The 22,719-nt window shown below is 56.0% G+C and overlaps 6 protein-coding genes across 6 annotated transcripts; 3 read left to right on the forward strand and 3 right to left on the reverse strand.

The window, feature by feature from the left end:
* Positions 1-7: 7 nt before the first annotated feature.
* Positions 8-2,773, reverse strand: QBC33DRAFT_527580 (methylenetetrahydrofolate reductase). The gene has a single exon (XM_060426988.1). The coding sequence runs from the start codon at positions 2,505-2,507 to the stop codon at positions 384-386; it is 2,124 nt and encodes a 707-aa protein (XP_060286528.1). The 5' UTR covers positions 2,508-2,773; the 3' UTR covers positions 8-383.
* Positions 2,774-4,722: 1,949 nt separating this feature from the next.
* On the forward strand, positions 4,723-6,411 carry QBC33DRAFT_600309 (IF4E-domain-containing protein; the record flags this gene model as incomplete). Its single annotated transcript, XM_060432081.1, has 3 exons — positions 4,723-4,751; positions 4,813-5,646; positions 5,730-6,411. 3 exons carry the CDS (start codon positions 4,723-4,725, stop codon positions 5,956-5,958), a joined length of 1,092 nt encoding a protein of 363 aa, XP_060286529.1. The 3' UTR covers positions 5,959-6,411.
* QBC33DRAFT_609000 (WD40-repeat-containing domain protein) lies at positions 6,247-11,418 on the reverse strand. Its single transcript, XM_060432373.1, has 6 exons — positions 11,187-11,418; positions 11,105-11,132; positions 8,582-11,049; positions 8,524-8,548; positions 8,120-8,215; positions 6,247-8,053 (listed from the first exon to the last, which is right to left on the reverse strand). The coding sequence occupies exons 1-6, from the start codon at positions 11,361-11,363 to the stop codon at positions 6,552-6,554; spliced, it is 4,296 nt and encodes a 1,431-aa protein (XP_060286530.1). The 5' UTR covers positions 11,364-11,418; the 3' UTR covers positions 6,247-6,551.
* Positions 11,419-11,723: 305 nt separating this feature from the next.
* On the forward strand, positions 11,724-13,617 carry QBC33DRAFT_445930 (uncharacterized protein; the record flags this gene model as incomplete). Its single annotated transcript, XM_060424349.1, has 4 exons — positions 11,724-11,759; positions 11,983-12,303; positions 12,363-12,523; positions 12,573-13,617. The coding sequence occupies 4 exons, from the start codon at positions 11,724-11,726 to the stop codon at positions 13,615-13,617; spliced, it is 1,563 nt and encodes a 520-aa protein (XP_060286531.1).
* Positions 13,618-13,909: 292 nt separating this feature from the next.
* On the reverse strand, positions 13,910-14,394 carry QBC33DRAFT_555803 (kinetochore component CENP-S-domain-containing protein; the record flags this gene model as incomplete). The annotated part of the gene is made up of 3 exons (XM_060429677.1): positions 13,910-14,079; positions 14,167-14,290; positions 14,362-14,394. 3 exons carry the CDS (start codon positions 14,392-14,394, stop codon positions 13,910-13,912), a joined length of 327 nt encoding a protein of 108 aa, XP_060286532.1.
* Positions 14,395-20,714: 6,320 nt separating this feature from the next.
* QBC33DRAFT_527602 (putative 60s ribosomal protein l4-a) lies at positions 20,715-22,716 on the forward strand. Its single transcript, XM_060426989.1, has 3 exons — positions 20,715-21,073; positions 21,264-21,414; positions 21,471-22,716. Exons 1-3 carry the CDS (start codon positions 20,869-20,871, stop codon positions 22,231-22,233), a joined length of 1,119 nt encoding a protein of 372 aa, XP_060286533.1. The 5' UTR covers positions 20,715-20,868; the 3' UTR covers positions 22,234-22,716.
* The last annotated feature ends 3 nt before the right edge of the window (positions 22,717-22,719 follow it).

Genomic DNA, 22,719 nt, shown 5'->3' on the forward strand with positions numbered 1-22,719 from the left:
ATACCACCACCAGTCAATCAAGTCTGCTTTGATTTCTCCCCTTGTCGGACCCAAACACTTCGTAACTGAATGCATATAGTAGTAGCCAGTTGAAAGGCAACAAAAACGGCCTGCGACCGGCGATTTGGGAAGACGCAACAAACGAACAACGTTGAGATTGTCGTTTTTGCATTTCCTCCCTACCATGCTACATCCACTTGAAGATGCTCGGAACCTCAAAAACACACCACTAAATGACATATAATTATCCATCCCAGTGATTATTTCCGACGGCTAACCCAACACCTGAACATGGACGGCCTCTCCACCAGAAGCAGCAGGTAAACCACTCGTACCCCCTCCAAAACCGAAAGCTGCACGTCTCCACGCACTCACTCACTCACTCACTCCTTCATCAGCAGCTCCCACAGCGCGTCCCTCTCGACAAAGTCATGGTGAATGATATTGACAAGCCACAAGTCGGCCCTGACCTCCTCGAGCAAGCCGTGGCTCGGGCTTCCGCGGCCGTACACCTTGGCCCACTCGGACCAGATGCTGAAGGCCTCCTCGCTCCACGCCCGGAAGCTGACCTCCTCGATGATGGTCGGCGTCACGATCTCCTTGCCCGGGAACACCCCCCAAGTGACGGCGTTGGTGCTCGGCTCCGCCGCCTGCGCCTGCACCTCGCCACCCTCCCCGTCTTCCGAAGAGGCCGCAGCCGCAGCCGCCCGCGCCGCGACCGCGGCGTCGGAGCTGACAAAGTCGCCGGCGGCGTTGGCGGCGAAGAAGCAGACGGTGTCGGCCATGTCGGGCCGCGAGAGCCTCCGCTCGAGGGCGGCCCAGTCGCGCGACGGCAGGAAGAACTCGACAAAGGCCTTCTGGAAGACGAAGCCGTTGGGCGGGCCCCAGCCGAAGGTGGGGTCGCTGGAGCGGACGCCGTTGACGGCCGGCTGTGACGCCAGGGTCCACCAGCCGCGCGAGTTGAGCGCGACCAGCTGGCCGCGGATGGTGCCCGTCTCGGCGTTGAAGCCCTCCTCGCTCCACGGTATCGCCGCCAGCCGGCCCTCGAGGTGGCGGATGAAGAGGTCGCTGACGTCGGCCCGCGTCCCGGGCGTGCCCCACAGCCGCAGCGCCTGCGTCACCGACACGTGCAGGCTCACGCCGTACCCGTCAATCTGCCCGTAGGCGGGCGACCGCGCGTCGCCCCACCGGCCGTTGGGGAAGTCGTCCCACGTCGCCTCGCGGCCCAGCACGCCCTCGCCCTCGGATATCGCGAGCGTGTTGGCCCGCGTGTTGACCGGTTCCGCGGGGAGGCTGGCCTCCAGCGCCGTGGCCTCGTAGTCCGGGTGGGAGGCCTGCCGGCCCGACACGATGATGCGGTTGCGTGGGTCGGATCCCGCCGAGGACTGTCGCCTCGACAGGTCCCTCATGGAGACGCCGGGCGTCGATCCGTTGACGTGCACCACTGGTATTGCCAGCGCGGGGTCAAACTCCACGGCGACCTCGGCCTCCTCGGGTGTGCTGGGCGGGATGAGGTTTGTCCTCTCCACAATGAACGAGACCGCCTTCTCGAGGTTCAGCGTGTAGAAGTGGAAACCCATGGGCCCAGAAGTCCTGCTCTTCACCTCCTTGACTTGCTCGACTAGCTCGCTCAGGATGTCCACTCCCACCATCTTCACCTTCTCGTCGTCCCCCTTGACCGCGTCTAGCTTAGCCATCAGAGAATCGGGGATGTTGGCGTGGCTGAGCTTGGCCGTCCGCTTGATCATCTGGTAGCTCTGGATGGGCATGAGTCCCGGGATGATGACAATGTCCTTGAATGCCCCGCTGGGGTGTTCCCTCAGCGTCTTCTCGAAGTCGGCGTAGGCGTTGATATCGAAGAACAGCTGTGTCATGATGAAGTCGGCACCGGCCTCAACCTTCTCCACGAGATATGGCAAGTCATGCTCCAGGCTCTGGCCCAGCGGGTGGCTCTCTTCGGCATGCCCTTCCGGATACGCCGCCACGCCGATGCAGAAGTAGTCGCCGTGATTCCTCCTGATATACCGGACAAGATCGACAGCCCATACGAACTCGTCCTCTTCGGCGGGGTCGGGGTTGTTCGCATCCCGGTATTCGTCTCCCCGGGGTGGGTCACCCCTCAACGCCAATATATTCCGTATGCCCAGTGCCTTCGCATCCTCGAGGGCCTTGTCGACGAGCCGCTTGGACATGTTGGTGCACGTGAGGTGGAGGCATGTTGTCAGGGCCAATTCCCTCTGGCAGAGCTCGGCGAGTTCGAGCGACTTCTGGGCAGTTGACCCGCCAGCACCCCAGGTGACGTTGACGAAAAGGGGCCGCAGGGCCCGGGCCATGCGGTCTAGTCGGTCCCGCAGGTTGGCGAATCCCATGGCCGTCTTAGGCGGGAAGAACTCGAGCGAGCAGTAGTTTGTCTCGGGCGGCAGCGCCGCGATCTTGGTTGTGATCTTGTCCATGGCTTGGTTGGTTATACCGGCGGCGGCATGGAAATTCGAGAGCAAGTCGCCCATGGGGGTCGGAAACTTGGAGGTTTGGAGCTGACGGTGAGCTCTCGTCGGGCAATGGGTGTTTGATTAGGTAGGTTGTTATTAATCAATAGGCCGCGAGTTGGAGAAGGGGTGCAGGAGTGCTAAAACCAAAAGTAGGTAGCGACCTTGGGAGAAGCGAAACAGGGTCTCGGGTTGAAGTTCAACCCTAGAGATATGCCTCGTTCTTATATGAAGTTGCGCGTGCTGGAATGAACAAAGCTTTTCTTGAGAAGCACCCCTCCTTTAAGTTTCGTCATTGGCTCAGTGGCCACCCCACCTTTCAATTGAGGTCAAAAAGTGTGGGGTCAAGCAGGGACAGTGATCACAGGTGGGCAAGGTGGGTGGGACACGGCATATTGATTATGATTTAGTTGGAAGAACCACTCCCGATTGGCGGTTGATCTAGATTGACCGCCTGCAGCAAGAGAGGAACAGAGGCAAGACCGCACTCCTCATTGGGACACCCACAGAGCACCTCATCTTCTGCATAGGTAGCTTCCTGCGATTCCCACGTCTTGAAGGGAGATGAACCGGTGACCTCCACACTCTGCAGCCTGTGGCCAGACCTGGCCCTCCACGCCCACGGCGCCCCCATATACTCATGTACGCTCGTAGCTACTAGCTGGCCTGCTAACTGCGAGTATAAGACGTCACCGAGTCTAGATGCTGGACCACTGCATCCCATCTCCCGGGCCGGTCACACAAAACACGTAACACCCTGCCGTGGGGTGTGGGGGAATGCATACGGCTGCAGGGGGGTTGCTCTTCGAAGTTTTCACTGGGAGACTAGGTAAGTAGTAGGTAGCAAGCCAGCCAGCCCATACGGGCACAGCAGTAGTTGCGTGAACATCCATGGTTGTGAAGATGGCCACGACGGACTAGTAGGACTACCTTGGCCCGGGAGCCATTCTGTTAGCCAGTGCCACACATGGATATCCGGTATTGGTCCCAGGCGCAATGAATGAATGTGTTTTAGGAAGCTCAGGGTTTGAAAGTCATGATATCCTCATTCTCAACGCTGACATCGACCCTAGACACCCACCAGAGCAAGAGGTAGGGCCGGTCATGCTGAGGATTGGTTTACCAGATGATGAACTTCATCAGTGCAGGCGAGATGATGAACCCCACTGGGGCAGAGAAATATATGTTTTTACCTACCGATCCTCGCCTTTACCCATATACGCAGTAGATGATTCAGGATAGCTGGCCTTGATGGCCTGCATAGCCTGAAATCATCATGTCCCTCCTGCACAGGCGAAAACTCAAGTGAAAATTTCACGGTATATGTCCAGACTTGTTTCAGGTCATCATCGCATCATGGCAGCCACACAATGGGGCTCTCGTGATGATGGTTTTTAAACAAGGGCATTGTAATGGTCAATCTTGACACACAAACGGAATCGTCAGCAGCGTGGAGGTAGAGTTGTGTGGCAAGCTGGCGATATTTTTGAGTTGTGTTGTGGTCGTGATGAATAAAGCAAGAAGATTGCAAGGAGCTGCTTGCTTCTTGTATTTTTTTTCTTCCCTCCGGCCCCTCTCTTTTTTGCGCCAGTGCTCACCGCCTCAAATCTGGTACCTATCAAAACCTGTCGAGTGGAGAGAGGTGCAGGAGACCAGGCCAAACTGGGGCGAATCAGGTCGCAGTCTTTGAGCCTGCTGGCCTGCTGGCGTGACCCAGCAGCGTGAAGTTGGATCACTGCTACGGCGTAGACTTTGCTTAGTGCATTGGGTAGTGTGTGTACTACACTGGGTCACCGTTTTTGATTCTTCTTTTTCTAACGATCGATCGATCAAGAAAACCTCAAGCTCTTTCCCAACCTTGTACCGTATCTCTCTGCTTGCCTCCAATCACATCTTTTCTTCCCACAGACCCAATCCACCTGTATTCTATCCCGTCAACACTTTGCAAGATACCCTTGGTGCTATTAAGACCCAGATTGAAACCATCGGGGTCAAGGCTCTTTGACATCATCCCGGCGCCGTCAACCGACCAGAATCTCGTGTTTTACAGCTTACGCCGTCGCCTTCACCCTCGCTTTTGCCCTCGCTTGAATCTCCCGAATAGCCCCCTTTGCTCACCCATTTCCGACCTTCGCTGCCGGTGCCTATCCTTCGGAGTGCGCGAGCAGCTCGTCGTGAGCTGCCACACCTTCTCAGGACCTCTTTCCAACCCACTTGTTACACCCCCGACTTCTCCATGGATAATCTATGGAGTCGCCGCAACAAGTGAGACCTCCTCCTACCGCCCCCTCCCTCTCCTCGCCATTAATCCTGACCCAACCCGTAGTTCGACCAAACTCTCCTTGTCCACCTCGGGCAGCAATGCCCAGGGCGACAGCCCCTCGGGGCGCAACACCTTCTCCAAGCGATTCGGCGGTGACAGCTCTTCGCATGGCGGCAAATCCAACCCCTTCAACCCCATAACCACGCCTGGGGCCCTGGCGTCTCCGACAACCGGCGCATCGAGCGCCTTCGGCCTCGGCTCAGGCGCATTCGCGTCCTTCGGCTCGGGCAAGACCCCCAAGTCCCCCGGGAACCCCTTTGAGATCTCCCTCGGCGGTGCATCTGCCAAGACACCGGGGGCCGAGAAGTCCTCCAAGGAAGGCGGCTTGAACAAGGCCATCGGGACAACCTCGTCCAGCACCACATCCCTCTCCGATTCCAAGGGTGGGCCCTTCTCGACGCCGGGGCCGGCGCACCAGCTGCGCACCAGCTGGGTCTTCTGGTTCCGCCCACCCATCTCGAAGGCGAACGGGTACATCGAGTACGAGAAGACCTTGCACCCGATCGCCTCCTGCATGACGGCCGAGGAGTTCTTCGTGGTATACCAGCACCTGAAACGCCCGTCGACCCTGCCGTTGGTGTCGGATTACCACCTCTTTAAGAGAGGGATCAGGCCAATATGGGAGGACGAGGAGAACAAGAAGGGAGGCAAGTGGATAGTGCGCCTGAAAAAGGGCGTCGCCGATCGGTATTGGGAGGATCTTCTGTTCGCCATTATCGGCGATCAGTTTGGCGAGGCCAGCGACGAGGTGTGCGGGGCTGTGCTGAGTGTCCGGAATGGCGAAGATATTCTCAGTATCTGGGCGCGTACGGACGGCGGGAGGGTCTTGAAGATTCGGTACGCTTTTTTCTTGTCTTTTACTTGCTTCCTTTTTTTCTTCTTCTCACGACCCGCACACGCCGCTAACCATGCAATCGTAGTGAAACGATGAAGCGGGTCCTCGCCTTCCCGCCGGATACCAAGGTGGAATGGAAGAGCCACGACTCGAGCATACAGCAGCGCACGGCCATTGAGGAGTCTCGTCGAGAGAAGGCCAACAACCATCACCACGAAAAGCGGTCATCTAAGCAGCAGCAGCAGCATCAACAACAGCACCAACAACACCAGCAGCAAGCGGATGATCAGAAGAACACCACTGTAAATACATGATCGACACACCCCCCCGCCCCCTAAACAAGCTACGCGCCCTGTATTGTGTGGGAAGAGATACATCTACGCCCCTCCATCCCTGCCATGTATACTATCAACCAGCGAGCGTGCGATGAATTCGGTATCTCCCGCCAGAAAACAGCACGGAAACTATTTTTGTCCCTCGGACACAAACGGCTCTACGAGATCGATTGCGTTTATCTCCGGCAAATCTTTTTCTTCTTCTTGGGAACCCGGAGAGAGGTGGATTCTTGAGTGGAACGCATCGGCTGAATTTTTCTTCTTTTTTTGGCTTGCTATGGATGTACTCTAGTGTCCTGGTTGTAGCTGTTGCGAAGCCAGCGGGAATAAGAAAAAAAGTAAAAAAATCGAAACGACGATAGGTCCGCCACCGGATGTCGTACTCCGCGAGAGAAGATCGTGATTTAGGCTTGTGGGTTGTGGGTTATGTGGATTATGGGCAATATTTATTCAGTCATGGAGCCTTTGCCGCGCCATGGGAGCGGGAACAAGATATGCTCTACCTAACATAGCATACACCACCCTCTCAGCCCAGACAGCAACTCCGCCCGAACAAGGGGCTGCAGTCCTGCTTATGCCCTCCCCTTCCCCTTCCCCCTGCCCGGACCCTCCCTCCTCCGCTCCCAGATCTGCAGATACGTCTCCCCGAGGTACAGCAGCTCGCTGCGGATCTTGTCGACGAACAGGTCCTGCGCGACGACCCACTCGTCCGTCGCCCGGTCGCGCAGCTGCACCTTCCACGTCTTCCGCTCCTCGGCCGAGTCGGCGACGTCGTCGCGGCCGCGGACGGCCTCGTGCACGACGTTTGCGACCAGGTCGTACAGCACGGGCTCGCCGGGCGGGTGCACGGCCGGGTCGGGCTGGACGTAGGGGGACACGTCGAGGCCCGTGGGGTCGAAGGTGACGATGGTGGGGTTGCGCTCCGACACGAACTTGTTGTGGCTGAAGCGCTTGACGTGCAGCACCAGGAAGGGCGGCAGCGGGTGGACGAGGCGGTAGCGCTTGCGCTGGGCGAGGTGCTCCTGCGCCGTCACGCCGTTGTACTTGCCCAGGATGGTCGTCAGCGGCACCTGCGGGATGATGTTGCGCTCCAGCTCGTCCTGGAACAGCGGCGCCGCCGGCAGGTCCAGTGTCAGCAGCAGGAACCGCCCCTGCTCCACCTTGACCTCGGCCGCCTCCTCGAAGCGCAGCCGGTCGCCCGCGTCCGCCTTGGCCGTGATCGCCTGCGACTCGGACTTGAGCTTGCCCTGGAAGACACGCTGGATCATGCTGGACCCGGGCTTGGTCTTGCTGCCGCCGAGCCCGAGGTGCAGGTTGTTGAGGAACCACGAGAGGAACTCGACCGGGTCCGACTGCGCCGTCAGCGTGAAGCGCTTGTTGGACCGCAGCGACACCTCCTGGAGGAGCTCGTGGGGCGACACGTGGGCCTTGAAGGCGCGGGGGTTCCAGATCTTGCGGAACAGGATTGACGTCCGCTTGACGAGCTCGGGCGCCCCGCTGAAGTCCTCCAGCAGGAAGTAGTTGCGGAGCGGCGCGACGTGCGACAGCGCCTGCACGATGACGTTTAGGTAGTCGTTCTCCTTGATGTTGTTCATCCCCACGAACCCCGGCGTGTACTCCTTGTTCCCGAGCGCCCATGATGTGCGCGGCTTACGGTCAAACTCCATGACCTCCTCCTTCGTATATCGGGGGTCTGATACGAATTTGATGTCGTCGAGCGATTTGCTCTTGACCTCGTAGCCCTCCGGCAGCACGTAGACCTTTTGCGTCTCCATATTGATGAAGACGTGGTGGTTTTCGTCGAGCGCGTGGAAGTAGGCATGGGATTTCGGCCCCCTGCCCTGGAAATACCGGCCGCAGACTAGACATGCGTAGACGTTGATGTTTGAGAGACTGATGGAACACAGCTTTTCAAAGTCGAAATCTAGCACGTTCCTGTCTATCGTGTCGAGATAGAGATCGTCGTAGCCTTCGGTCGGGGCTGCCTGTCGAATGGGCGCCTTTTCTTCCACCCCATCTTCAAAGTCTTCCTCTTCCTCTTTCTCTCCGTCTTCTATTTTGTTCGGCTCTTCCTCTTTCTCGTGTGTCTTCCTCGCCCCGTTTTCGTCCGGCGGCTTCTGGCCGCAATCGTCATTCCCACTTGTGCTCGGTGTTCCACTCCTGCTTTTCAAGTTGTCGTATCGCGACTTCTTGGACGCAGGAGAGTCGACGCCTTCCACTTCGTCAAGCGCTTCCGCTGCCTGTCGTTTGTTTCGTCTGCCCATTGTGCTGCAATAATGGTTCTGATAGAGTTGGTAGGGGTGAAATTGGTCGCGAGGCTGAATCAAAAAACTTTGGCGAGCAGCCTCCCGAACCGGGGCGGAGTTTGGCTAGGCGTCTGATAGGGCCACACCCAGCAAGGTGACTTTTACCCCTAGAGCTTCAGTCGATACCTACCTAAACTTCAAAATACAGATAACAACCTCAATTGAGTAGTAGTCAGAAGAAAGAGCCAGTGGAGAACTTATTCTATTGATATTCTATGCTTGATTTTCTTTTTGCTACATAGTCTTATGGACGCATGAGTGCGCTAGCTAGCATCAGCCATAATTGCGTCCGCCACAACCAGCGAAGGTGCAAGACTATCCATTTCTTGCAGCGTGTACTCGACAAGATAGCTCTCGTCCACCAACTCTTCCAGCCGCTTATAGTGCCTTTCCGTGTACACCTTCAACGCATTCAGGACTTCCTTCAAGCTCTTCTGGCCTCGAGCTCCCTTGACCGACAGATTTGAGAACCGCGACGCCGGATAGGACCTGACAAGAGCCCACAAGATACGCTGTGCAACCGGCGCCGTCCTGGCGTTCGTATTCCAGTCTCTCAACCTCAGCAGGAGCAGGAATATCTGCTCGTCCGAGAGGTTTGCGAGCACCTCGTCCACAGCCTTCAACCCACTCAGGCTGTCCTTCTCCGGCGCACTCGTGGTGACCACGTTGGTGAACAACTTGAGGAGCCGGCCAGGGTGGTTCAGTTGGAGGGCCAGGATGATAGCATCGCGGTAGGACCCGGCATGGATATAATTCTCCAGCTCCTGCTCCTGCTCGATTAACTTCGTTGCTGCCTCCATCGCGGCAACCCGAGTCTCGGATGTCGTGTCCTTCCAGAAGGTCACCGTTGAGTCTCCGCTCCCCGACACGATCGTGTTTGTCTTTGGGTGTACTGCAAGTGCCCAAACCCGGTCTTCGTGGTTATCCAGCGTGCACTCCGTCTCCCCTACGTTGGCATCCCAGACCTTGACCAGCCCGTCGCCACCAGCGCTGGCAAACTGGGGATTTTTCTTGGCGGCATTCTCTTCCGTCGTCACGTTGAGCCAAGCGACCTTCAGAACGCTATGTGAGTGTCCCTCAAAGGTCCTCAGACAGGCGTAATCAGCCAGGTTCCACAACTTTATCGTTTTGTCGACGCCCGCAGTGAGAACAACGCCTTTCCCAGACATTTGCCCCTGCTCGCCCTGGATGAGAGGGAGACCGGGCGGGGCAAATTTGACAGACCAGACGCCCCGCCTGTGCCCCTTCAGGATACCCTGCACTTCACCGGTCTCGATGTCCCAGATCTTGACGGTTTTATCTTGAGAGGCAGAGGCAAAGAGCTGCCCGGGAGTGTTGATATCAAGAGCGTTGATATCCTTGTCGTGAGCTTTGCGTGTGTAGAGTGCTCTTGACGACTTCCCAGAGCCCTGCTGGCGCTGCCGGGGAATGTCCCACTTCTTCACAGTCTGGTCCTGAGATCCAGTCAAAAGGAATGCTGGCGGATGGTCCAGAGGTTCGTCTCTCGCTGCGGAAGATGTCGGCGGAATGGTTTTGGGCAGGCACACGGCCCCCAAAGACTCGGCATGGCCAGTAAAGACCGCGTAGCACGAGTAAGAATTGTTGGCCGCGTCAATTCGCCAGAGGCGTGCGGTGTTGTCCTTGGAACCCGTTGCTACCCAGTGACCTGACCAATCCACGTCAATTGTCAGGACGATCTCTTCATGTCCTTTCAATAACGCAACGTCTTGTCCAAAGTAAGTCGTTGGACCATCGGATTCGGCTGACACAGCTGTGGAATCCACAACCGAGACTAACCGCACATCCTCCGAGTTCGTAGCCAGCGCAAGGATTGACTGATCAGGGAGGAGGAATGCGAGGTCGACAATCTCGTCGTGAGTCCCAGATATTCGCCTAAACGGCTGCATCGCGCCGAGACTCGAGATCGCGCCCTTGCATTCGCCCGCCGGGGTCTGGTAGAGGGCCAAGGTGTGGTCGGCCTGAACGCACAATAGGAGACCAGATTGAGCGACATATTCAACGGAGACTATTGCCTCGCCTTCAACCTTTGCTGCTTGTTCCTTCGTGACCTCCCGCCCGGTCTCGGTCTCCCAGATTCTGACACAGCCATTGGTTCCAGCCGAGTAGGTAAGCTGCCCGTCTCCGACAAAGCCGACAGCCTCAACGAGTTCAAAGGTTGGCGTAACTTTCCGCACCTCCCATGTCCTGGAATCCCACCATATGATAGTCTTATCCCTGCCGGCGGTGACCAGCACGTGGTGAGCAGGAGAGTAATCCAGCCCTTGGACATTCGATACGTGGGAGTCGAGGTCCGCAACAGCCCCGCGTCTGTTTAAATCCCAGACACGTACCTTGCCGTCCTGGCTCCCCGAGGCGAGCCTGAAGTTCGGTACACCGGGATTCCCGTTCTCGACGGCCTCCGCTTTCCTGCCACCTTGTTTTGACTTGCGCCTCGGCAGACTGTCCTCCGCAGCGGCAACCTCGAAGAAATGCAGGGCGGATACCAAGACACTCGGGCCGCGGAATGTATGTGTGACATATCCGCCTACAATATCCCAGACTTTGATGGCTCCATCAGCTGCTCCAGTCGCAAGAAGCGTGCTCGTCTTATCGACAGCAAGAACCACCACCGGAGTCGCATGAGGCTTCAGGGTCCGGATGAGGCTAGCTTCGATCGTGTCGTAATCTGGGGAGACCTTGAGGGAATAGATCCGCATAGACAGGGACCGTGAGCATAGAATAAGGTGGGATGCGCTTGGAGTTACTATGTCGACTGAGTTAGCGAGTGGGTGGCATCGCAAGCCTTCGCATATACGTACTTGTTAATGTAGAGAGAACCTCTCCGTCCTGTGGAGAGCCAGGTTAGAATTTATTCTGTGAACTGTGGTTGGGACTACGAACCCCTTCAATCAATGCCAGCCGCTTCCCCGTCGTCAAATCGGTCAAGACAGCATCCTCGCCCAGGGTGGTGGCGAGCACACGGGCGCCATTGTCAATTCCCACCGAGCCCCCCGTGAAAATCGGCTGGATGACCTTCTCGACTTCAAAGGTAGTCTTTAAGGGGTGTTTGGTGGCCATTGTGTAGACTTGGAACGTCTCTTCGAACTCGACAGGCTTCAAGGATGAATAGTGGCGGTCGTCGCAGGAAAAAATTATTTGGATGTCGTTGATAAGAATAAGGTTATCTTAGCCCCAGATCCCTTGGTATTGCACCAGCCACGATTTGATGCTTTCACGCCCAGGCTGGAACGTCAACCATCAGCCAAACATCATGCGCTAACAACACATTACTGGCGCAACGTAATTCAAATCAACTTCAAGCACGCAGAGACGAGATCGATGAAGAGTTGCCGATCCGCATGTCAGATGCGCTCAAGAGAGCCTTCACAGACGTGACTCAATCTGAGGCCGGCCTAGCTCAAACCGGAATCGGGAATCATGGGCAGGCTTGGTCCTTTGACCTCCCAGGCTTTAGTAAGATGAACCCATGCGCGGCCGCCGATATATGGAGATCTTGTGATGTGGGAAACTGGCAAGTGCCTCTCGACTTCCTAGTGGATTGGTCATATAGGCTAGTCATGATGATGATGATGATGATGATGATGATGGGTTGGGAACATACTCTATGGTTCAGACTTGAGTGGCGAATGTCCTTTTTAAACCTATCTTGTTTCCAATCACCTAACGATCCATACAGGGCCGCTCTCCTTACGACGATGTCGTCCAGGGCGAAGGGGAGTCAGATCCTCGGGCGCCGTTGCAGATGTATGATGAACGGGGCCGTCCTGTGAACCCTGAGACCAAGCAGATCAACAAGGATGTCATTCGCTCCCACAACGAAGTTATGCTGGTTATCGGAGTTGCGGAGCCAGAGAACGGCATCACGGAATCTCAAGCAGAGGCGGCTCGGAAACACCAGCAGTACGAAGAGGACATCGGCCATACCCTTCTCAAAGTTGGCCGTGTGGTCGAGGCAGCAGGAGCATGGGGCGTTAACGGCGTAAGGCATCGCATACTAGTAAGTAATTCTTGGTTCCAGGGATACATGCTACCGAGCATTTACTTACAACACCAAAGCTGTATAAACGTTATGCCCATGTCCCATTCTATCAACTTCTCCAGTATGAACGCAGCCAGCGGTCGCTAAGCGCCCATCTGTTCGCCGGATTTCCGTGTTTTCTGGCGAAAAGCTGGCTTAAAAGATATTATCCGTCTTCCTTATTCAAGGATAACCTGTGGTATGCATCGCATGAAAAGTTTTACAAGGCAGGACTAACCGGGACACAGGGTGCGAGCGGCTTCCAGTTGGGTTCGGCTACATTTAGGAGTCTTTGCCGTCCTGCAGCAGACGGGCGTCATTTCGTCGAGCCAGTGGCTTCCGAGCCCAAGCTTCTTCATCCCCTGCTCTGCAGCATCTCCAATACCGGCCCCTCCGCCGATAACATCGTTCACACCCAGTGAGCTATTAAGATGGACCGGGACCTTGGCATTAAATGCTGCACCTCTCGCAGCGGTCTACTTTTCCCAGGGTGTCTGGAATGCAGTCAGAGCAACGGTCTGGTTGTCCATACGTCTCCTTGTGCCGCAACCACATAATATCGTGAAACGCTCCCAGTCAAGGGCGGCCGAGACAACCCAGACCCCCGAAACCCCTAGACCGTCGACGCCTACCCCCGCTGTAGTTGGCGAGCAGCCGCGAAACGGCCGCGACATCTCCCGGGATGAGATGACCTTCCGGGCCCTAGAAGGCCAACAACCCCCAACCGACCCAGTTGCCGTCGGCGCAGTCCGGCGCCAGAGCACATTCTCTGCGCGCGCGGATGAGTACCCGAGCGATGACGATGAGACCGAGGTCGTCACCGCGACTCTCATCAGTTTCGATGTCGAGGCTAGTGAATCGACCGATGTCCCGCCCGGAGTATGGTCTGCCGAGCTCCGGCCTAACGTGTCCGAGGGGCGGTCGCAGTCGGGCCAGGAGCCTGTCTACCGCGAAAACGTCCTGACGAGGTTACCGGCGGTGCTCGCCGCGGACGTGCTCACGGCCTTGCCAGTGCGGATCATCACGGCGCCTTCCGAGGCGATTGTCTGGAGGTATTTCGTGAGGTCGTTCCTCGCGCGCCGAGGTCTCGGGCTCGAGGGCATCTACGGGCTCACCTTCCTGGATAGCTTGTCATGGACGGCGGCTGCTAACTTCTTGGGCCTGGAGCTCATACACCTGTTTGTGGAAGGCGAGATCTGGGCCGTGATGACGATGGTGGCTCAGCATTATCGAATGTCGGAGGACGAGTGGAACGAGCAACACCCCGAAGACTCGAATCCTGCTACTGAATAGTATGCTGATTGATTCTGTATACTATTCCCCCCATTCATTCACTGTATCGACACCTAGGTACCTATACCATAGGCAGACAGCGCAGACAGCACAAACAGCCTCGATGGGAGGCGTGGAATTCCCTCCACTTGGTATGTTGGTGTGCGCTTCCACCTCTTGGGCTTCCGAAATGAGCATCAACATCCACTCAGGCATTCCCTTATGACATGGGTCAGAATTGTAGCCCATTCTGAGGTATCATCGCGCGACAATCATCGCACTTTCTTTCAAAACAAATGCCCCTTCTCAGAGCCTACCGATTCGGCTTTCCCTTCGCCTTGGACGCCTTTTGCTGGTCCACGGCTTCCTTGATGATGCCAAACAGGTCCTGGTTCCTCCTTGCCAGCAGCAGCACATCATCCGTCGTAACAGTCGTCCGCCCAGCATGATGGCTAAAGCTCTCCAAGTCCAGAGCAACGTTCTCTGAATGCGCAACACAAACCTCATCAGCTTGGGAGAGACCTCGAGGAAAAAACAAATTGGGGGGCCGACGACGGGCCATGTACTCACCGATCTGCGCCCACACCATCTCCGTCAGGGCGCCGATGAACTGCGGCGTGGCGTTGCGGTTCCTGCGGAGGGACTCCTCGTCCACCATCTTGCCCACCGCGAACCACAGGGCCGCCTTCAGGCGCTGGGCCGTGGATTTGTCAGCATCGGGGGAACGGAACTAGATGGCGCGACACATATCGGGGGTTTTCGTACCTCCCGCACTTCTTCGTCAGAGCCCTCTGCCATCTTCCATCGGAGGGGGTTGATAAGAGGGAGAGAGAGATATGGCAATGGACCGGCGTGCGCTCTCGAGAGCGCGTTTTGGAGGTTTAAGGTGGGGGCGGGGCGCCACAGGGTTCCGCTGTTTAAACATTTATCCCTAACCCTAACCCTGGTCTGCCCTGGTGCCTGGCCTCGACTTTACCTCCTCCCTATGTCTACGATTTTGCCCCTGATTCTCTTTACGATATATATACTGTGGTCACATTTTAGGTGCTTATCTACCTCATCGATTGACCCGTAAAATACACTAAAAAACGGGGTCACTCCTGGCGGTGGAGTTACAAGGGGAGGTGATCTAGAAGGTGCTGGATGCCAGAGAACAAGGACATGAAAGTTATCTGGTCCGGGAGTGAGTGAGGGCCATAGGGCTCTGTGCAGGAGGCGGAAGAATAGGCAAGGCCGCTTCGACACAGTTTCATACTACCTACCTATGATCGGAAACCTCGGCAGCCTCTGAATCTTAGTGGTTGCAAGACGCCAGCCAGTAATAAACCTTAAAAACCTGGGTCTACATGTTTCCCGCGGTGACCCATACAAGACTAGGGAGGTTTGAGTACGGTCGTACCTATCATTCGACTCCCTAGCCTTTCGGTCAGTAACAGACAACGCAGCCGAGTAACAGACAGCATTCCCCGTGGCAATTCCCGGGTCGATGCAGGCGTAACATCAATCATCGTGGTGATTCTCGGATTGGCCCCCATTGTATGTGACATTTGCGGTTCTTGGCACATTATTTGTCTGCCGTATATGAGTACGGCATATGACAGAGATGGCTCACACACACCAGCGAGATGATGGGTAATCAGACTCTTGAGGCCTCGTGGTTATGTGACAGCGGTGATGTTACGCTGCAGCTGACGATGAGCATCCCAGCCTCATTTCCTTCGTTTTGGACTGGCTCGTTGGGGGAATTCGCCAAAGGGGAGCGTGTAGAGTTCGCATCATTGTGTGAGCACCCGTCGTGGTCATACCGTCGGTTTGACGAGATAGGCAGCTCCCGCCCGGATGCAGACCAAGTTGTCCGCCACCGCAGCTTCCAGGATACCCTAATAATAAAAGCGTGAGGCTGTCTCGCCTGCGGCGGAAATGCAGTGTTAGCTAGCGACATGAGCCGTTTGGGTGAAGTTGTAAGCCATGAGAGATCCCCACACTCGTGGGTTCGGCATGAGAGGTTCGCTCTCGTTGTGGTACTCCGGGTAGCAACAGCCGTCTGGTTTGTTGAAGGTCAGCCCATGACTGCCTAAGTAGGAGCAGTTTATGCCACGCTGGACCAAGTAAAGAGGTTGTCAGTATGGTACAGAGGCCGTATTGTAACACTGCGAAACGCGAGGCCGAAACTGTTCTTGTCGGTCCTCTCCATTGAGTAGTCCACGAAGTGACAAGACGCTCACAAGGTTAGCAGGCCAAGTCAGCGAATAGGTGGGTATGTGCTGTGGTACCTGAGCAGGCAGCTCTCTCTCCTCAACCACGGCTGTCCTCCCTGAAGCCTCTTCCGCGGATTTTCCTTGGATGGAGGGGATATATGTCGTAAGGATTGCCCTTGGCCTGATATGGAATTCGAATTGTCTTGACTTGACGCCCGGCTACAGTCTGTATTGACCCAAGGATCCCTGGGCATCTGAAGGAAGAGCCAATCCCAGCGCGGCGTAGCCACATCGCTTTCAGCTCCCATCCCGCTCAAACGTCATGGCCCCACCCGGCAACATGATCCCTGTCGGACAGCAGGTGCTCTTGTGCTTCTTCGCAACCTGGAACTCCCGGTCCCTCTCTATTCTGCAACGATTAATCAGTATACTAGAAGAAATTGGGTTCGAGAGGAAACATTTCGTGCATTAGAGTGTGAATAGTAACTTCGTAGGGCGTAGGTAAATCACCGACTCTGATTGGTTGTATGTCCCAGGCATCAAGGTACCTGGGCTACCTATTTTTCAGGGTCTATAATACCGCACGACAGAGGTACACACGTTCCGACGCATCTACAACCTATGTACATAAGGTACCTACCTAAGTCGGTAGGTACCTAATAAATGGATGATGTCAAGAAGGATGGAGGTCAATAACGACCCGCCCACGCCGCTTTAGGGACCGAAGTCAGTATTGTAGGCCAACTCTAAGCCTCACAACCCCGCTACCTAGTGGACGAGGGGCACCGTTCGTGACTGTATGTACGATTGTTCCAGGGAGCCAGAACTCACCGTGACCCGATTTGGGATAAGGATGTAATAAGCCCAGATCCTTGGCAACCCCTCCCATTGATCCTTTGACGAAAGCGCGGGTGATTGTGGGCAAACGGCATCACCAGTATCTATGGACCATACTTGACCTCCGCTTACGTATAAACGGAAGTAGGCACTGAGTTTCAGCCTTCCTGAAGTGTAGCCCCGATATCATACATAAGGTATGGACGACTGTAGTCTAGACTGACTGGCCAGGCAGCTGCCTGAAAATTTCAGGAGTACAGAGATACCTGATGTAAGTAAGCGCCTGTGGGATCCACCCGCCCCGGTCCGCTCACAAGGCTAAGCCTCACATGGGTACATGTATGTACATGCAGACAGCTTCCCCTTCCCCCAACCCCAAATTCAGACGTTCCCGAACTCTGCCCTTTGTCACTGATCTTTTACGCCCTGTTAGATCGAGTCCTACATCTTTTCGCTTCAAGAGTCAACGACGACTGCCTCCCTCCACCAACCGTTTTCTCTCTAACTCGATCCCACATCACACTCCCCCCACGAGCCAACCTCACTCCCGCAGCTTCTCTCAACGCTACCCTGCGCCCCGCTCGTGGGCTAGAATGATCTGAATTGCACAACCATTGAACTTGAGGCTGGATTAGCAACAGTTTGAATATGGTCCATCATGGTTGAATCCACGGATATCAACACCCTCCTCGAGACGGGCGCCTGGACGAGCTCCCGCGCAAAGAGCCCTCTACTGTAAGACCAGTCACTTCCCTCTCATATGTTCAGCTCTCTTCCGCCACTATCAATCTGCTTACCGACGTGCCACAATGCAGTCCCGACTCCCCAGTACGCGCCAACCAATCTGCCAAGTTAGACCGTGACGTCCCAAGGGCTTTCAATCTCGGACTGCGCACGTCGCACTTCCCGCCGCCGCCCAAGGTCGAGGATGAGGCCGAGTCACTAGCTCGGGAGCACGGCAGCTCCGTCGTCTCAGGGGCATCCGACGAGGAGCCCCCGTACCGTGGCGATGTTGAGCAGAACCCTATCCTCTTACCTGTTCCAGAGTTCAATCCCGAGCGCCGGTTTGTGTTGGTGTCTGGCGACGACGACGGCCCGACTGACGATGGCACATATTCTACGACAAGAGAAAAGACCCAAGGAAAGATTTCGCATGAGGCCAATACTTCCAAAAAGTACGTCTCAGTCACGCCTGATGGTGGCCTCAATTCAACGGAACCCGCGAAGAGACGCGGCTTGGAGAGGCGGAAGAGCCGCCAGGATCTCCCGCGGATCAACACTGGTGTCCAAGAACATCCTTCGCCACCAGGCATGCAGCGGAGCAGGTCTGCCACTTACATTGACCACCGCGCCGACGATGGCCATGACCAAACTCGGCCTCCCGGTGATGGGTTGCTGTCACCAGTCATGATGCACTCCACTAAAGGCCGTGACTATGCCTATTGGGATTTCAATCCTGGAGCAAACAGTGCGACTACCCGGAACCGACCGCCGGGAGATGATCCAAGAGCAATGCCGCCCAATGAGAGGCGGCGAGGAGATGGATATAGAGCCACTCATTCCTTGGATCCGCCAGCGCACATGCGGTCACAGTCGAATGCAGAGCCTCCGAAGCTCGAACGAAGGGCCTCGGAAAGAAATCGTTATGGGAATGTCTCGTCGCATCGCGTGAGCTCGAGGGGGTCACCACCTCAGTTTAACCGATCGAGCAGTTACAACCGTCGACATGCCTCTCCTCCCCGAGAAGAAGATGAGTACTCGGGCCCACGTTCAAACCGTCGGCGACAGTCCACCGTCAGCCATGAGGATAGAAACTACCTGCTCAGCCCAGACAAAATCCATTTCTCGGCCGGAGGAGCCCCGAAATCCCCACTTGCCTCGCCTCGGATTGTTCAGAATCAATTCCCAGATAGAGAACCGTCCTCAAGTCCCAGAAACGCCACCTTTCAAAGGGATAGCAAGCGCTACGACACCAGACCAGTGTCGCCGTTGCCTCCTGGAACATCTCCACCTAGGCAAAGTTCTAGACTCGATGACGGCGACAGAGTCGCTCATGCCCAAGCACGTTCACGGGCGACGAGCATCAATCAGGCGCCTTCTACCTCTATTCCGATCGTGATACCCATACCGATTCCAGGCACGAACGGGGATGTGTCTCCTATTGAGAGAAGGAAGTCGCCATTGCCGCCGCCTTACTCCCGCGCAGAGTCGACAGGTTCCAGCCCCCCGCAGTCCTACCGGCAACCTCTTCCTGGCCCGGCAGAAAGCCATGCGGGCTTGGATAGACCGGTTGTCTCGTACCGTCGATACCTTGAAGACGTCCAACAAGGGGTCCTTGCTCCGTTGCCTGAGTGCCGTAGGAAGGGTGCCCAGGCTGGATATGTCGACTGGCTCACTTTACCACGCTCGGTGAACTTCGATATTTGTCCCGACTGCTACGAATCCGTGTTCGCTCAGACCCTGTACAAGCATTCTTTCGTTCCCGCGCCTCTTCATGGCGCAGACAAGCCTATCTCGTGCGACTTTGGCACATCGCCATGGTATAAAATAGCCTGGCTGATGACACTGAAGTATGGCATTCAAGACCTGCACCTGCTTCAAGGCATCGAGGCTGCAGTAGTCAAGGGCCCTCAGTGCTCGGGCAGCCGGCCATCAACCCGGATCTGGTATAGCATTTTGGATCCTTACAACCGGCGGCCTATCTCCAACTTCACTGTGTGCCATCACTGCGCGAAGTCGATCGAGGTCATCCTACCAAACCTAACTGGGATATTTGTACCGCTTGATTCCGCAGCCGAGCCAAGTCGTGGCGTCTGTGCAATGCATTTCGCTCCCGGCAGGAAGCGCTTCGTCGACCTCTTCGACCTCCTAGAGACGGTGTCGGACAAGGCGCTGAGCCGTAACACCCTGCCGGACTTCCAGAGAGTTGCAAACAAGGTCCGGGACTTTTGCCTGATGCCCGAATGCATGCGCGACGAACCGGTACGAGAGGCCAAGTGGTTCGTCATGGAGCCGATCCCCGACTTCACCGTCTGCGAGGAGTGCTTCGACGAGGTGGTCTGGCCGATAGTCGAGGCGGACGAGACGGGTGGCGTGGCCCGGAAGTTCTTCCAGCGCAGCCAGCGGCGGCCCGTGGGGTCGTGCCAGCTGTATAGCGACCGGATGCGCGACGTGTTCAGGAAGGCGTGCCGCCGCAACGACATGCAGTACCTCGAGGACAGGGTCAAGGAGAGATTGGACATTGAGGCTGCAATAAAGGCGAAGCTTGCCGAGGGCCTGACCGAGGCCGAGACTCGGGAATTGGTCAGAAAATGGGGGCAATGGGAATAGTCTCCCGCTATCCACGTTATCCCATCTTCTACGTTTATAGACTCGATACATTAGATGGGTAGGAAGCGTTGTCAGATCTTAGTGCCAAATAATGATACCTTTGGTTTTCCCCAGCCTCCTTCCTGGTGAAGACAAAATATAATATTTATTCGCCTCAAACTTCGGATGCTGAGGACAGTGGCTTAAACCTAATATCTACTACTGACACTCTCGATAGCCGACACTTTATGGCCCAGAGGCATGATTTGAAGAATGAGGTTATTTGCCGAGGTAAGCTGGATTGTTGAATATCATGGGACTGTGCGTGGCTACTCTCTTTGATGAAGATATCCCCGTCAACTCATGATATAGGAGGTGGGAATGCTGTTCCTGCCGAGGAGCATCATCGCCCTGGCTTTTTTATCTCCAGCACCGTGGCTACGTTTTGAGAAATGAACGGCCAATGGTCCATTGCGCTGACCATGTGTGAATTAAAGTAACAGGGTGCAGCAGAGAGATTCACGGTAAGCAATGACTGGGTAGGTAGGTAGGTATCTAATGGGCTGAAGGCACGACTGGATACTGTTTGGTCGTCGAGTTGAGAAAGAGAATGGAGAGCACTCAGATCGGGCTTTGGCAGTTGTTACCAGCTGAAAAGAGGTATTGAAATACTTTACCAAAACAGGCTAGGCTCGCTTGTGTGGATCTTAGGGTCAGTGAGCCCCACGAAAACCCTCCCGCCAAAAATTGTTGCCAAAATTTCAATAGCCTTGGGGGAATTGGCCGCGACTTCACATTTTCACAACCCCGAGCCACGAAATTGTCTGAAGCCCAACACACGCCGAGGTGAGTGCAATCCGGCTCGTCGATATATCCAACCTGTTCCCGACATTAACCTGAGCCTCCAGACTATCGATTCTTGGGGAAAATGGCTTCCAGACCTACCGTCACGATCCTCGGCGCCGATGGCGCTGCCACCGGTGCAACTCACACCTACCCGACCGTGTTCCTGAGCCCGATCCGCCCGGATATCGTTCAGCAAGTCCACACCGGAATGGCCAAGAACAAGAGACAGCCTTATGCCGTCAGCGAGAAGGCCGGCCACCAGACCTCTGCCGAGTCCTGGGGAACTGGTTAGTGCTTGCCATTTCAATTTCAACCTTGAGAATACGGGGGTTTGGATGGATGAGCGGGATCTCTCGTTGGACGTGTGGACATGGCAATCGGACAGCTCCTGCGAAAGCTTGTGGAGGATTGGACCATTGGAGCAATATCAAGATCAAAGCAAGGCGCACGATGGAGATGCTGACTGTTGAATTTCAGGACGTGCCGTTGCGCGTATTCCCCGTGTCTCCGGTGGTGGTACCCACCGTGCCGGCCAGGCTGCCTTCGGTAACATGTGCCGTTCCGGTCGCATGTTCGCCCCTACCAAGACCTGGAGGAAGTGGCACATCAAGATCAACCAGGGCCAGAAGTACGTTACCACCGTGTGACCCAAACAAAAGGCCTTGTCTCTAACAAAACTTACAGGCGATTCGCTACTGCCTCCGCTCTGGCTGCGTCCGCCATCCCCCCTCTGCTGCTCTCCCGTGGTCACCAGATCTCGACTGTCCCCGAGGTTCCGCTTGTCGTCGACTCGGCCGCTTTCGATGGTGACGCCATGGCCAAGACCTCGGCTGCTCTGGGTCTCCTGAAGGCTGTCGGTGCCGGCAGTGATGTGGAGAAGGTCAACAAGTCGAAGAAGCTCCGCGCCGGAAAGGGCAAGCTCAGGGGCCGGCGGTACCGCCAGCGCCGTGGTCCCCTCGTTGTCTACGACCCCGAGGTTGACGGCAAGGAGCTTATCAAGGGCTTCCGCAACATCCCCGGTGTTGAGACCTGCTCTGTCTACGCTCTCAACCTCCTCCAGCTCGCTCCGGGTGGCCACCTCGGTCGCTTCATCATCTGGAGCTCGGCCGCCTTCAAGGCGCTCGACAAGGTCTACGGCACCACCACCGAGCCGTCGGCGCTCAAGAAGGACTTCCTCCTGCCGTCCAACGTCGTCTCGCAGGCAGATCTCGGCCGTCTGATCAACAGCTCCGAGGTCCAGAGCGTCCTCCGGGCCCCCAAGGGCGAGGCACGCACCAAGCGCGGCCACGTGCAGAAGAAGAACCCGCTCCGCAACAAGCAGGTCCTCCTCCGCCTCAACCCGTACGCTTCCACGTTCCAGAAGGAGAAGCTCGGCGAGCAGAAGAAGGAGGGTGGCAAGCCCCAGTCGGTACCGGAGAGCTTCAAGGTGCTACTGAACGAGAACTAGGATGGTTCCCAAGAAAAAGGGGAGGGGATCGGGCTGCATGGTTGCTACTTTCGAGGCGTAATGGCATAGGAATGTGCTAAATCCATTTTCAATCAAGTTCTCTGAAGATCCCGAGCCAAACTCGCCACTGCTGTTCCGTGTGATGCATCGTAGTCTCTGCAAGCGGCTTCGGCTCCTTATTTCCAGGGACTTGATTTGAAGATTTTGGCTGTTACTAAAGAGCCAGCCTGCGTGAGTAGAGCGGCATTGATAAGAAGAGTGGGTTGCCGGTTTTAGAGCCAGAAGTTGAGATGTCCATCCCTGAATTGATACATGCAGTGTCATTCTAAATGAGACTGTGCTCTGCAGAGCATCAATCACTATTCCGAGTAATTTTTTTTCTCACTTGTTTTCTTTCTTACATGGCTAGAATCCGTACCTCTTAACATGAAGACATCCTCCGACTGCGCAACGAAATGCCCTCCCCACCCCTCAAGCCCGACGAAT

The sequence above is a fragment of the Phialemonium atrogriseum genome, assembly GCF_030411735.1.
Source record: "Phialemonium atrogriseum strain 8032-3 unplaced genomic scaffold QBC33scaffold_4, whole genome shotgun sequence".
Classification (NCBI taxonomy): domain Eukaryota; kingdom Fungi; phylum Ascomycota; class Sordariomycetes; order Cephalothecales; family Cephalothecaceae; genus Phialemonium; species Phialemonium atrogriseum.

Excerpts from the sequence above, each read along its gene's own strand:
- QBC33DRAFT_527602 (XM_060426989.1), top strand. The coding sequence starts at position 20,869 with ATGGCTTCCAGACCTACCGTCACGATCCTCGGCGCCGATGGCGCTGCC. Across the intron at positions 21,074-21,263 it reads TGCCGAGTCCTGGGGAACTG|GACGTGCCGTTGCGCGTATT; the intron begins GTTAGTGCTTGC and ends GTTGAATTTCAG. Across the intron at positions 21,415-21,470 it reads AAGATCAACCAGGGCCAGAA|GCGATTCGCTACTGCCTCCG; the intron begins GTACGTTACCAC and ends CAAAACTTACAG.
- QBC33DRAFT_527580 (XM_060426988.1), bottom strand. The coding sequence starts at position 2,507 with ATGGGCGACTTGCTCTCGAATTTCCATGCCGCCGCCGGTATAACCAAC.
- QBC33DRAFT_609000 (XM_060432373.1), bottom strand. The coding sequence starts at position 11,363 with ATGGCCACCAAACACCCCTTAAAGACTACCTTTGAAGTCGAGAAGGTC. Across the intron at positions 11,133-11,186 it reads GGCTGGCATTGATTGAAGGG|GACGGAGAGGTTCTCTCTAC; the intron begins GTTCGTAGTCCC and ends GGCTCTCCACAG. Across the intron at positions 8,054-8,119 it reads GAGTGGAACACCGAGCACAA|AGGAAGAGCCGAACAAAATA; the intron begins GTGGGAATGACG and ends CACACGAGAAAG.